At 37.1% G+C, this 15,392-nt stretch overlaps 1 protein-coding gene across 1 annotated transcript in view; it reads left to right on the forward strand.

Annotated features, from left to right (window-relative positions):
* SKAP2 (src kinase associated phosphoprotein 2) overlaps window positions 1–15,392 on the forward strand; it is a 118,449-nt gene that overhangs the window by 87,159 nt on the left and 15,898 nt on the right. Inside the window, exon 10 of the mRNA XM_084204745.1 lies at window positions 13,759–13,827. Coding sequence (XP_084060871.1) covers window positions 13,759–13,827 — 69 coding nt within the window. The remainder of the gene's footprint in view (window positions 1–13,758; window positions 13,828–15,392) is intronic.

A 15,392-nucleotide genomic window follows, 5' to 3' on the forward strand; every position in this document is an offset into this window, starting at 1 on the left:
CCTTCAGCTAGTACTAAATGCTCACAGAGACATGAATTATGAATTCAGAAAAATATTTAAAGACATTGCATCCACAAGGTGGTTAGGAACTTGATACCTGGACCTCAGCTTTTGTCTGTGACAAGAGCTTGGGCATTATCTTCAATTACTGTAATTCTACATCTAAAGAGGGAGCCCTTCTTTCCATTGATGTTGGGTGTCAGTGATGAAAGAGGAGGTAAGGCAATCTGGTGTAGCTGAAAAGAGTGAGATGTCCATTGAGTGGGAAGTGGCAGGTCTTTGTGAGGAAAAATAAAGTTCACAGGCTCTTCTGCATTTCTTTTAAAGTGAATCTAAAGTGGCCGTCTGTGAACAACAGGTGGCCCATAGCTGTCAGAAAGCCTACTGTCCATGGTGCAATTCACCTCCTGCTCCCTCATCACACACTTCTGAAAAAGTCAGGAGGCCAGAAAAAGTGGAACAATAACTGAGTATTCATATTTAGTCTGATTTGCATGTGAGAGGTATGTCGACTGATTGGACTCAGGGCTTGATAATGTTCTTTATTTATATTTTATTCAGTGATATACCTCTGCTGCAGAACATTTGGTCAGTTGTGAGATTCAAAGCAGTCAATTACAGTATCTACAATAAATGGAAAGTGTGTGCTATTAAGGATAGCTATTTGTTCTCCTCCCTTGGAACTGCATGAGAAACTTCATAGTTTTCACATGTTTCAGGCTTTATGGATCTCAGAGTTTGCAGTGAAGAAAATAGAAGTTATTTTCCTGATGTTGTGGTCGACTGTTAGAATACATTGAAGGAGTTCATGTGGCAAAGGCTGTGTTTATCAAAGTCTCATGTTAACAAATGCTGGATTTTATTTATATATTTCAGACTTTAAAAGAGAAGTACCTGAAAAGCCAATCAGACCAAAAACCCAAACCAAAGCTAACAAAAAATACACCACTAAAAAAACTGTTGTATAGTGGCATTTTAAAACGTGCTTAAAATTAGAAGGCATATCAAAAATGGAAGTATTTTTAATAATGCTTTTCTATGTTTAAAGAACTCCTTCAAAAAGTAATTAGCTCACAACTTACTGAAATTAATTTACTTACGGAAAGAAGATGTTTTATTGAAGGTACTGGTCAGTAATTTTTATTCTGTTTTCAGTGTACCAGCATTAAACAATGACTCTTTTGATTTGTAAAATTAGTCTGATGTGAACAGTATGTGACAGAAACTGTTTGTTATTAAGAGATAGACTCCTGTCTCAGAAAAGCTTGTCATCCTGGCAAGAAAAAAGTCACACAAAGTAATTTTATTTGTATCATAGTTTTTTCAGTGTTGACTCTGTTTCTGGCAGCTGGCATCACGTTAAATGTGAACAAAGCTTTGTTATGCATGCATGTCTTCAATGGGTTGTGGACCCAAAGTCTTTTCTATTGAAAGAAAAGTTTTCTATGGTAGCACAGTTTTTATTTAATTAAGAAGCAGTGGAATACACTTTATGCAAGCATTCAGAGAAAATGTCTTGTGAGATAGTTTATTAAGCATAAATTTGAGGTGTTGCTGCAGTTTAGTAAGTTCAAAGTAAAATGTCAATTTTATTATGTATATTTATGAAAATAGAAATAAGTATTGGGTCTGTTCTACTGCTTGGGTATAACTGTGATAAATACTATATAGAGAGATAGATCAAAGAACCTTAATTTTTTGAATTTGTGATGAATGACTGCATATCAGGCTATTAAAACCATTAGATAGAGTTTTTTGAGAAACGAGCAACCAGAGGTTATGTGGTGCCTCAGGCTATCGCTTCTCAACTTTTCTGGTTTCCACAAGGTAGCTATTAAAGAACCATAATTTGTACAGCTGAATTCTCAAATAAGACCCAGCAAGGTGGGCTCTAAAGGCTGAATTAATCATTCTGTTTCAGATACAAATATCTGATTTGAATTTTTTGGCCTTAAGAAATGCATCAGCATAAATCCTTCTGTAAATGTCTTTTCCTTTCAGTTTGCTACTCAGTTTTCTTCCCACTCTCCTCAAAATGGAGGAATTAACCAAAGAAAATACTACCAACTAACCAGAGCTTCGTGAATTTTTCTGGCTGCATGCATGTATATCTAATTTGTTTGTGAGTTGCAGTGTACTGTGTTTGCAATAGATGTCATGTTTAGTTTACACATATATAAAGCAGGTAACACAGGAAAAGGCTGCTTGTTTCCTTGTCTTGGCTGCTGCTCTCTGGGCTGGCTACAAGTTTTGAAAGAAACAGAGGGTTGCTCCTGGGAAGGGAAAATGGTCAGCAGGGTCCAGCTCCTGGACCACATGGTGGACCAGGCAGAGAGGGTAAGATGTCGCAGTCTGTTGTGCCCTAGAGGTGACAGAGGGATGATCCAGGGAAGTGCAGGCACACAGATAAGCTTCAGCAGCAAAGGGCAGAATCTTTCTTTAAGAAGTCAAAAGAGACTGAGGAAAATTTTTTGGCAAGTCAGTGAGATTTGTTTTAAATGGCAAGACAGGAGGACAGTCTTCTTATCCAGAAAGGGGATGGTTGTCACAGCGGATGTTTTGTTTCAGTCCTTTTTTTGAAGTCTTAACTTTTCCTAGCAGATCTTATTTTCCTCCACCTAAAAACTCTGTGTTTTAATGAAACACACTTTAGGATCTCTGGAATTTACAATATCCTTAAAGAAGATGTTCCAATACTTCCGTCTTTGGGTTGTGGAAGCGCGTTCTGTCTGAGCAGTCTGTAACAATTATTCTGTCCTTGAATCTTAACATAGAACTGGGGATTAAAGGAAGGAATTGCATTTTCAAAAGAAAGCATTATCTGCCGGAAAGCCTGTGGATCCTGGCGTGAGGGTTGTGCTTCCGTTGTACTGAAATATTTATCTTGTCTGCATACCTCTCTCATATTTTACTTCCTTAAAAATTAAGAAGAAATATTGGGAAGAAATACTTTGCTGTGAGGATGGTGAGGCACTGGAACAGGTTGTCCAGAGAAGTTGTAGATGCCTCACATCGCTGGAAGTCTATTAGGGTGGGTTGTGTGCAGCTTTGAGGAACCTGATCCAGTGGAAGCTGTCCCTGCCCATGGCATGGGTGTTGGAATGAGATGATCTTAGAGGTTACTCCCAATCCAAATGATTGTATGATTCTCTGATAAGAAGTGACACATTTCCATCAGTAGATGTTGAACAGCAATTTCAGATAATTCAGTTAACAAAAGTTCAAGACGGGTATGATTTTGTTATCACTTCCATACAGGTCATAAAACCTGTATAAACCTGGATAAACTGCCTATCTCAGCAGTACAAGTAGTGCTCTTACAGTGCACCTGGGACTGTGTTGTGTTTCTGGCAATCCAAAAGCACCGTCTCAGAGTGAATTCTCGTAGTCTGGAACTCCAGAAACCATGGGTTCTTTTGAGATACAACTGCATGCCAATCCCACACTGACCTGGGGAGCTGCCTGGGGAGCAGTTGTCATCTCCTGCCTATGAATTATTGCCCTATCCCAGTGTCCTACCTCTTCTCTCTGAGGTGCATTGTGGTTTGTGGTGTGTGGGGCCATCTGACATCCAGAATGGCGGCTCCCCGTACGGACCTAATGTATGAGAAGTGAAGAATGGGATAGGATTTGTGCAGATTAATATGGGACTATTATCCCAAATGTGGTATTTGTAAACAGTCTGCATTGCAACTATAATTTTCTGCATATTTCTGATTTAACCTGATACTAGTGAATCATAGCAATAACATTTTCACTTCATTTCATCATTTTAGTTGGAGAAAGGATTTAGTGTAGTTGACATAATTTCATTTAATGGCCTGGCCCATAAACAGTGGAAAGGAGCAGTAGTGTGGGTTTGTTATTTTCAATGAAAATACCCAAAGGGTGAAAACTGGTGATTTTTTTTTTTTTTGTCAGTGTGCAGTTAGTGATCAACACAGGGAATGCAAAAATGTCCTGGTATAACATTTTTAAAGGAGTTACAAGAGAAGCATCTGGGAGCCAGACTTTGCTTGTGGAAACATGCCAACAACTGTATTGTGTTTCATTTCACTGACATGAGCTATGCCTTGCCTTTTGTCCCTTTTTTGAGTAAGTTCAGGAATCATACTATAAATTTGAATACATTAACTTTGCAGATTATTATAGGATATTATGTGGTTTAAGCAAGATGCTTTATGAATTGTATGTATGTAAATTTTATGTCAAGTCCCATTTGTCATAATTAAGAATATGTAGTTTTCTGAAATGGCTTTTTAATTTAAGACTTGCTGCTGATCAATGATTATGAGAAACTTTACTTGACATTTACAGACTTCTTCTATCATATAAATTTGAGCCTGAGAAATAAAACTGCTGTACATGGTTGTCAAATAACACTGTAGTACAGAGTTATACAGTATAGATTAGTTAATTGAATATTTGATTGCTAAATTTCTTTACATAGGGAACTATTTATACTTTCTATGCAGATTTTAATAGCCACCACATTTATTTTAGCAAAACATTTTAATAATAAGGTTTATAAAATGTCATGTTGAACACTTAAATTATTTACATAGCTAAGAGCTACTACAGGTTGAGAGAACAAACAAATTCATTTTAGTCACAGTGAATTAATATAAATCTTTATTATGTGTAGAAGAATATTCTTATGTACATGACATACATATTTAGGCCAGTAATCTCTAGTGCAGATTCTTATGAACCTACAATAGAACCGTGGAATAAACTTAAAAATTGTTGTTTGTTTTGTCCCTTTGAGAAACTAGTTTGCATTCTGTCCAATAATTGCAACTATTTTTTTTTTTTGCTAGGGTGATGGGGAACAGAGAAGGAATCATTTTTTGTTCATCAGCCAAATAATAAGATGAGCACGTAGAAATATTAAAACCCAAAAGATTTTCCTCTACATTGTTGAGACCTGTTAAGAGTAGAGTTATAAAATATTTTATTCTTTCTTTAAATGTGGATATTCTTTCTTTAAGTGTGGTTTTATGTAGGATGCCTATGGCCTCAATTTGGTATGCCAAAATTGAGGCTTTAGGAACAATTTTAGAAGTAGAGCCAAAATTGTGCTTTTGTTGAAATTTAGCATGAAACTTTATTTTCAGAGATGCTTCTGTTCAGGTGTGGAAGTTGTTACCTAATATCTTGATCAAAAAAGTAAAGGTAAGATTTAAAAAAGTACCTAGTAAGACTTAAGGAGTTTGTACTGAGCTGGATTTTGAAGTCACTTATGAAATTTTCACCTTCTTTGATGGCCCATCAAACAATTTTTTGATTTCTGAGTTTAATATATTCTGACCAGTTCACTTTCACTCAGCATATAGGATTAGATAAATACTTGATTTCTGACAAAAAATCCTGAAACAGTGACTTTATTTGTAAATACAAAGTGTCTGTGAATATGAAAATGGGAAATCAGTGAATGAGTTTCTGGAAGTGGATATCTGTAATTTCTTTTATTCTTCATTATAATCATTGTGTGCATATCCACAATGAACTTGCTTGTGGTGACCTTTATCTTTTCTCTTGAGAAGAATTACTATTATCAGGTCTTTCTTCATGAGGAAAGAAAAAGGTCAGTGCAAAACCCATCTCTTATTTCTATGCAGTGCACATTGCACTTTGGCATATTTATATTGAATTTTATTAATAATAATTAGATAATTTTGTCAAATAAATGTTAATATCCCAAAATTAGGCATTCTAAGTGGTCATCCCTGGTAGGTACTCCTGCTTTTTCTGTTTTTTTCTATCTCCTCTCCTCCAAAGCTTGCTATTGGTGTAACTGAGATTTGACATGCTTGTCTTTCTCCTAGTTTTGTCAGACTAGCAATTTTTTTCCTACTTTAACTTTGCCTTGAAAAACTGTTAATTCTTTTGCATCTATGTTACCCCCCACCCAAAAAAAAAAAAAGGAATATAGAGTATGTAAAAAGATTTAGAAGATTCTGTTTGATTTGATTTGATTTGGTTTTAATCAGAGATTTTAGATTATTTTTTGTTAGGAAGACTAGTGCAAGGAAGTGGCCAACCAAGTTGAATTGATCTGTCACTCAAAACATGACTGAAGATTGCTTATTTGCAAGGAGAGCTCCAAGCAGGAAGCTGATTTCATGAAATCTTAATATATTCATAACTGGAACTGGGAATTGCCTGCACCTCTGTGGATTATTCAGTTGTCCCCATGAATATATTCTGTTCGGTCATTCAGGTGACTAAGAATATTTTTCTTCCCATTTTGACAGTTTTTTCTTAAAATCTGAAGGGCCTTGTGAAGTCCTAGAAACAGCCACTTTCTTACTAACAACTTCTGTGTTTGGTAGATGTACAAAATTGTGGCATCTGAAGAGGATATTGGCTGTGACTACAGAATGGGGCAAAGGCAGGCAAGCAAAGTTACTGGAATATTTGGTACTGGGGGAAAGAAAGAAAAAGAAAGAGGAAAGATGCTAAAATATATTTAGATCTCAGCAAGTAGAAAAGGTAAGTAAAGCAAAGCATTCTCCTAGATTTCATGAAAACTGGTAAAAGGCTGCACAGTAAAGTGTGAAGATCCACTTTGCAGCAACTATGGATGACCTTGACAAAAATGTCTTTTTAAAAATTTTTAATTTTGTGTCTGTGAGAGTAGCTGTTTTTCCTCCAGAGATGTGCTCTTTGATCACTTGTTTCTGGGTTTTTCCAGTAAAATAGTGAGAGGCCAAAAAATATCTTCCAGCTTTTAAAAAAGGTGATTTTAAAAATCCATTGTGCTACTATAGTTCATGTGAATTCCTATTTGTGTGGTAATATAGGAAAAATGTGGTGTCTTTTTCACAAATGTATTTAGAAAGAGATACTTTCTTTTCCTCTCAAGCAGTTCTCCAAATGTACTCATTTCTCTCTGGTGCTTCTCTCTGTTATTATTCTTCATAGCAACAGTTATATGATCCAAATGTTACTCTGTTCAACACTAGAGAATCCCAGCCATAAAGTGTGTTTGCTAGTTGTCCTTAGCGGGACTGGGAGGTTTTTGGTTTACTTTACTCTTTAGTTTAGCAAATGCTGTAACTCCAAAATACTTTTCTTAGGAAAGGGATGTTGTATCTGCTTTATGGTTTTGGTTAAGCCAGACCATTACATGTGCTAATATTCACTGGGTGGTGCCACAGAAGGGTTGTTTTGAGAGAGTTTTTTTCTCCTGAAAATGTCTAAGTGACATTCCACTACTCCCATGTGACTTCTCCTTCTCTTGCAACAGTGATCCTGAGTTAATTTACATCAAAATCTACTAATCTTTTCTGTGAGGATGATGAGGTAACTTTCTCAAGGTCTTCTCAACAGAAGGCAGTGCTTCACTTTCAGCTGAGCTGGCTGGTTTAGTTTTTGCTTAGACAACTGGGAGTAACAGTGGTGCACAGTAGCACCTTTTAAAGATAAAAGAAGTGCAACTGAGGGGAAAAACAGTGCAGGATTTCTCAAGGAGTACAGGAAGCCTCACATCTGGAGACTTGGCAAGATCTGGACAAAACTGAGTAATTTGAGCTAATCCTGTTCTAGAAAGTCATTAGCTTCAGCTGTGTCATACGTGAGCTATTAAAATGCACAGGCCCTTTTAAACTGCTGCTGAACAGTTTAGTGTGGAGTACCAAAAGAGGCCAAATGCTGTTTCCTAGAAACCTGATCTAACTTTCTGAGTTAGAACAGGGTGTTAGACTGAGCAATTTCCACAGATCCCATCTCTCCCAGTTATTTTGTTATTCCAGCTTTTTCACTTTGTAAAGCCAGTGCTACTTATTCAAGGCCATTGAAAAGTCAGGACATTGTTAATCTTGATAGCAGACTTCTGTTACTGTCTGCTGGGGAAGAGTGGTGTGTATACTTAACTTTAGAATTTAGATAATGGTTATTTTCAAAGAGCTGGTTAAAACTTGTGCAAAAGTGTTCGTTGGAGGTCCCATCCTGTTTAGATGGTGGTATATTTGAATGAAACCTTTTGCTTCCATCTTGGAATCAGACTTGGATCACATGTGTTGGGAGAAATTTGGGTTGGAAATTGGCATGGGTTGTTGACAAATAAAACTGAAGCATCTCAATATGCATATTATTTTTCTTTAAGATGTATTTTTATATTGTTCATAACCCAGAAATTTCTTTTTGTATTCTTTTGGAATACAATTCTGTACTGCCTGTTTCCCATCATATTTCTGAACAGAATAATGACCATTTAGTCAGATGCTACTTCTGCTTTGCTGACATATGTTGATGTCATCTTGTCTGCAATCCCAGTGTTTGGGTGACCTGTTTCTATCACTCTGCTTGTGTTGTGGAAATAGGTTTTTTTTACACTCAAGTTTGCCATGTAGGAATATACCTTTTTTTGTTTGAGCTGTTGGGTGGCAACTAGCTGACCCATAGAAGTAGCAATAAAATGTCCTCTCTTTTGTCATGGTAAGAAATTCTCACATTTATAATCTCTTCTCTAGCAGCCAACTTGTTTCCCACTTCTCTCACTATCTGGAGGCATTTTCCATCTCAAACCATGCACTGCTGTGCAGTCAGGTGGATCTTTAATAAAACAATAGTCTGTCTCCCCCTCTCTGCCACCCCCAAGAACTCACACTATGGCTAGACAATATCACCTTCAACACCTTCCAAACTGTTTTGTTTACAGAGTACACCAGGCTGCTGATGGTGAGGTGAAATGTCAAGAAGCTTTGTGTAAATCTTCCAGTAAACTGCTGTGTCCCAGAGGAACTGGGGAAAAGGGACAGATCTTTGGGAATATTGGAGGATTATCAAAGTTGGACTTTTGCTAATTGCATTTGAAGATCTCTTTGTACAGAGAGATCTCTCTCATAATTAATGGGTGGATCTGGAGTCTGAAAGAAGGTACCAGAAATGAAAATCCCTGCCATTTTAAATACACACACCAAGGCAAGTGAGCCTACTAGATTTTCTATGAAGCAGCTTAGGCTAAAACTCTGTAAAAGTTTGGGTGAAGTGTACAGACCTGTACGGGTGAGAATGCTGCATAGGGAGCACTGACCTCAGGTAAGGCAATTTGCTGGCCCTGCATAAAACAGGGCATTAGTACTTATTCCTTTGACCCAGATGGTCACTAGCCCTCACCACAAATGGTAGCAGAAGATGTCAGTTTGGCCAAATTATATAAACAATCTTCTTCTTAAATTTTATGCATTTATTGCTGCTTCTCTGGAAATATTGAATATTTCTCTGAACAAATATTCTTGGTTTTAAAAAAGCCAATTCTTGCTAATTTTTTTAAAAAAATTATGTAGCTGGGTTGATTTATGTTCCTTATTAGAATAATAATCCATTTGTTATGGGGAGTGAATCAATTCATAAATCTGTAAATTCTGGAGAGAAAAGGTCTTGACTATTTCCCATGGTAAGCATTTATTCGGGTTTGAAGGTTCTTGTGTGCATTTGTGTAGAGTCATTATTTGGCAGCAAAAAAGCAATGTGGAGGAGTAATACTCTTGGTGCTCACATGCCTTTATTTCTTTTACTTTTTCTTGTGCAGAACAGTGTAGACCTGTGATATTCAGTGTCAGCAAGCTCATGCACACACCTGTTTTTTTGCATGCATCTGTTCTCCCTGCCAAGTATAATAGTAAAGACACTGGGGTAGTTTTTAAAATTGATTATTTACTAATAAAAATTTTTTGGTGGGGTTTCTATATTACAAGACTTGTTTGTATGCTTATAACCTTCTGATACTACAGTGAGATTTCAAATGAGGAGCCATGAATGTGCATTACAAGTGTGTGATTGCTTGTATCATGATGAAATAGATGAAAAATTAGTTCACTGCAGTACTTTTTATCTGAACTGATCAAAACATCTTCCAGTCATGTTGCTAACAATATGTGATAGGAATAATAACTTCACTTGTTGTTGTGTTCCGTGCTGCAGCCGAGAGGCATGTAAATACAAGCTGCTTATTTGCAAGAAGCTTCCAGATTTGCAATATGATTGCTATGGAAACCACACAATGAAAAGCTTATAACCATCTGTGTGGTTTGGTAGATTTTGCTGCATAGCTGAGCTGGTTTTGTTTACTGTAATCAAAGCATTGAATAGAATACATTAACTCACAAACTGGGATTATTCAAGGTGTAAACTAGTACTGTGCAATGAGAATGTGTCAGAAACTATAAGGCAATAGAATACCAAATAATAATGGCATTCCATTAGAATCTAATGTAAAAAGATGGTTAGGTAACATGTTAGTAGAGGAAACTGCTAAATTTATGCATGTTTATAATGGAGATACCACATTCCATTGGAGGAATGCACTGTTCAAGCCAAACTCTTATCAATTTTATACTTAAGTAGTCCAGTCTTTTTTCCTTCCTCCTTTTAATGGATTTATATAAAAAAACCTCAGCAAATGTAGAGTTCATTGTTCACTTTTAAAATTTTGTAGATGGTAGAATCATATGTGATTAGGTGATTATTTTAATGTTTTTTCTTCAAACTGCAAATTAAATTAGTAAATTATTTTCGACAACTTTCATGCACTAACTGAAGAAAACCTTTAACAAATATAGTTAGTTCCTTGTTGCATTGTCACAAGAATTTTGTAGGTTGTTTGCCATTAAGGTCTCTAAGTATCAGCATAGTATGGAACATAATCTGTATCTCAGGAGTTCTTAGGATCTACAGCTCTGGAAGAGTTCATTGCTTTGGTTAGTGTAGATTATTCTCATTTTGACATAGTGAGAAGGTGGAAAAGAGTATATTCTCTCTGCAGTGATAGTGATGGTGTGAAGAAGATGTACAGAGGAAAAACTGGAACAGATTATTTTAAAGGTATGCATGACTCCTTATACACAGTATCATAAAAAAGCCAGAAGTATTTCTGCTGTATTTTTTAAATTCAGTTTTTAATCTTTTGACTCTCTGCCATGTTGCAACACAAAGTTATGCATGTTGCATCAGACTGCAGCTGTAATTCCCGAGGTAATCGAGGTTGCTGTGTTTAAAGGACACCGCCTGCACATAGTTACTGCTTCAGGCCATAATATCAGAAAACATGAGTTAAGAACCACAGGTTCTCTCTTTAAAAACCACTTTCTCTTTTACCCTAAGCCAAGCCTACTACAACAGCTCCTCTCTGAACATGATTGCATTAGCAAATAGTGTGAACCATTTGCCACCCATTCATAAAGCAGAGGTTTGTGCCAAGGACCTGATGTTTGTTGTGCATGTTTCAGAGAAGGTTTCCTAGTTGCTTCAGCCTGATACCATGGACTGAATGCCCATTAGCAGCTGGACCATGTCCACCATGCTTCTGGAGTGCCTTTTCCAGTCTAATTGTACCTGAAATTTTGTCCTCTCTGTGACAACTCTGTAGTGTAAAGCAAGGTGGGATAAGTGGGGATGGTTGAGATCCAGACCAGTATGCAAATGTGGTGAGTTTTTTGCTTGAATTTGACACCCTTTTGGAATTCAAAGAGCTTTGATTCAGACATTTTCATATCTTCAGATGTGGATCTGGTCGGCTCTTGTTCCTAGGAAATAAATATTTCAGAGGAATACATGTATTCTAAATATTTTCTGTAAAATCACAATGCAGTTTACATGTATTCAGCAGTACCTTACAAAAAAGTCTCTTCAAACCTTTGCTGCTGCTTTACTTTAGTTGAGATACCCTCTACTGGAGTCAGTCCTCAGTTTAAACTAGTCTGATGACCTTGACAAGTGATAGAGTTAAAATCCATAGGACATTCATCACAAGCAACTTTTTTAGATCCAAATATTCAGTAACAGGTAATATCAACATCTGTTTAATGAAAGAATAATATAATAGCGTGTGTGTTGGATGAAAGTGTTTTTTCAGGGAAAAGGGAGAAATTCTGGAAAATGTGACTGATACTGGGGTATTACTCCCTGTGAGGGGTGTAACCATGGTAGGGAACCCACAGAATGACAGTGCCTCCTAGTGCTCTGGACAGCACATAGGGATGAATTTTTGCCATTTATGCTCAAATTGTGAGTTCTTAAAATAAACAGATGAGCATACTTGGAAATGTATGACAAATATTAATGCCCAGTAGGGGAATACATTTGAATATCTGAATGTAGTACATAGTTTAGAGTGTTTTGTGTGTACTACAGCTTCAGATTTCTCCTGATCTATTGCTAGGATTTTTTTTTTTCTTGTTCTTTTCCACCCCACCTTGGCTTAATAAATAATTTATGTTAATCTTTACCAGAATTTTAAATAGTCAAGATTCAAGAACAAAAAATCTTGCTGGCTTAGTAGGGCAGAATTTCAAAGCTCTTTGTAGAGTGAATCTTATGTTGTAATTGTAATATTTGTAGGACTGTGTGTAGAGGTTAGCAGCAATTATGCATACTCATTCCAACAGGTCTACTCTTGTGCTTAAAACATCTGCTTTAATGTTTGCAGGAACAGTCTTGTGGATAGATTAAATTTTTACAAGGTTAAAAAATCCTTTGAACTTTTGATATAAAATTCACTCTTTGTCAAAGTAAATGGGCAATTACATAAGAGTTTCACAATGAGGAACATTTTAAACACTGTGAGTGCTTCATCTGTTGTCTGTCATTAGTAAAATATCAAAACTAGTTGCTGAAATATCAAAACTAGTTGCTGAAATGTGTATCTTAAAAAGAAGCTTGACTATCTGTATACGATGAGTAGCAAAGCCAGAGAGTTTTAAATGTATTAAAAGTCCAATTCATGTCTGAGAAGTGGGTTTATCAATATACTATTTCCTCATTCAGTACAGCAGCCTTGTCAGTTTTGATATATTTGATAAATTTGTTTCTACATCCTTTTGAACCTAAAGACAGGATTCAGCTAAAAGTTTGTTCCCCTTTTTTACATCATCAACAGAATTGTTGACTGGGACATTCCTGACTGGGAAATACAAGGAGCAGATCTGGTATCCCTGTACTGGGATATGCGAGGAGCAGATCTGGTGTCCCTGTACTGAATAGAGTGTGGATTTACTCAAGTGAGGGTCTGGACATGAGAGAGTTCAATGTCTTTGCCAGACAGGGAGGATGGAGCACATCTTTCGAAGTTGCCTGTGGGGATTTCAGAGTGTTCCAAGCCTGCTAGCCAGAAAGCATGCTTTAGAGCTGATCACTGCCAGGTTTTCTCTTTTCTTGTCTCCTGAACTTGCACTAAGTAATTTGATAGAGTCTGGCTTGCTTAAAACATGGTCAGGCACAATGGGCAGGAGCAGTGAAGGGCATGGTATCTGTAGTGGCTGTGTTCCCATCATGCAGGTGTTGAGCTACTGTGTCTGTAGGACAGTGTGGAAGGTAAGATGTCATCTGCCTTTGTTGCATACTGCTCTCTGCAACTGAGTTATTGCTTGGGCTGGGGATACTTTTTCACTTGGTTTCCTTTACTTTATCCTTTTCTGGCAAGAAATGTATGCAGCAGAAGAGGACCCTCATTCTAATTGCCTCGGAATGACTGAAAATCAGCAGAACTGCAGCTCTATATGACTGCATTCAGACCAGAGTGAAAAGGGAAACAGATGTTCACAATTGAGATTTTGAAAGAAAGCTCTTGGAGTGTTTGGATGGATGGCGGAAACCACAGAAATAACAATGTTCCAACTTCTGTATAAGTGCAAAATAGTAAACAAGGCTTACAGTCTGGAAATACAGAGTGTGTTTTTCAGGCTGATGTGGGCTGTAATTCCTGTCAGCTGAGGTGGCCCTTCAGAATTTCATTTGCAGTTATGTGTTTTGCAGAAGAGCGTCTTTCTTCAAAAGCTGAAGTACCAAGGAATGAGAGCCAGGAGGAAGTTATCACTGTTTCAGGTAATTAAAACCTTTCCTCTTTATTTTGTGTATACACTTTCTTTTCACCTTTATTTTCTTCTCTCTTCCATTTGCTGTTTTAAAATAATGTTTTTACAGCTCTGTAAAGCTGTCTTTTTTTACCTGGGTATGTGATGGCAGCAAAACTGCTTAAGCACCACTTAGGATGCATGAAAACCACTTGAGAAGGATTTATAAAGTAAGCCAATTTATACAAGGTATTCCTTCCTGAATTACTTTGTAATGACTCAATTAGCTTTCATTTCTGCACAAAGGAGATTTAGTTGCATAAATTAGCTTATCATCATTGAGGAAGTGTCACTGCTAAAGGACAGTTTATAGATACAACATGCAGTTGCTGTCAAACCTATAAGAATGTAATATAGACATCTGTGTATACTTTGTGCTTGAGCAGAACAGACTTCTGCCATTCAGAGACTAACAGGGGACAACAAGTTGCCCAAGGGACTGGCAATGTAGACGTCTCTGAAAAGGTCAACTTGACACAGGCTCTGACAATCGACCCAAAGCTCTGTCTTCTTTGATAAAAATCAGATAAACTTAAGACCACTAATTGATCTGCAGCCTGTTTAAATGTTGGCCATGCATATCTTCATTGCATATGATTACCAGAGAAAGCAAATGAATCAGGTAAGAAATGCCAGAGTCCAGTGACAGCAGCATAAAAATTGGAAAAGGACACAAATGCCCAGAAAGGCTGTGAAGGATATTCTCTCAGCTTTGGCTTGGCAAAGCGCCCTTGTGCTAATTATCTCTGGGACTGGAAAAATAACTGCATTCACCATGTAAAGTCACATAGCCAGGCAACTTTTCTTGATAGAAAGGTATTTCCAGTTATGCTCAAAAACAATATATTTTTGTGCTTCAAGGGCACAGACCTTTAGATAAACTGTTGGTGATTTGACACAGCAAGTAGAGAAGACTCGCTTCTTATCAGACCTTACACCTTTGTGAGATCTGCTGCATTGTAACTGTGACCTGCACTGACATGCAATCTGGCTCTCCTTCCCCCATCGTACATAATACACATAATTCTTTCAGGCCTGTCAAGGAAGGGGTGGGCAAGAAGAGTTCCTTTAGGAAGTAGCTCTGCAGTGCTCTTCCTGTTGCAACATGTGGAGAGGAAACAGAGGCCTGATTTCCTGACCCATACAGGAAAGCAGGAACAGGTTGCTGTGAGGAGTTTTGGGTTGCTTTTCTTGGAAAGGAAACAAGAGCTGAGCCATCAGATGCTGTTAGCATTGTGCTCTGCTAAAAACATGTGTAAAACAACATGACTCATTACAGCCTTAATATTTAGTACTCATTTAGACATTACTGTAATTATAAGAGTGTGTTGTCATAATGGAGCATGGGGTCAATCCAATTATAAAGTTGCCAACAGCATTTTTTTTTCCACTAATGTACCTTCGTGAAGTTCTAATTGGTCATACTTTTAAAGAACCAAAACCTTAGCATCTGCATTTTTGAAAAAAATTTAATTGCTATGAGAATAGGCTTATCAGTCTTATTAGTGTTTGTGTAATGTCATTGAAAATACCATA

Source organism: Fringilla coelebs (genome assembly GCF_963513975.1).
Source record: "Fringilla coelebs genome assembly, chromosome: 1".
Classification (NCBI taxonomy): Eukaryota; Metazoa; Chordata; class Aves; order Passeriformes; family Fringillidae; genus Fringilla; species Fringilla coelebs.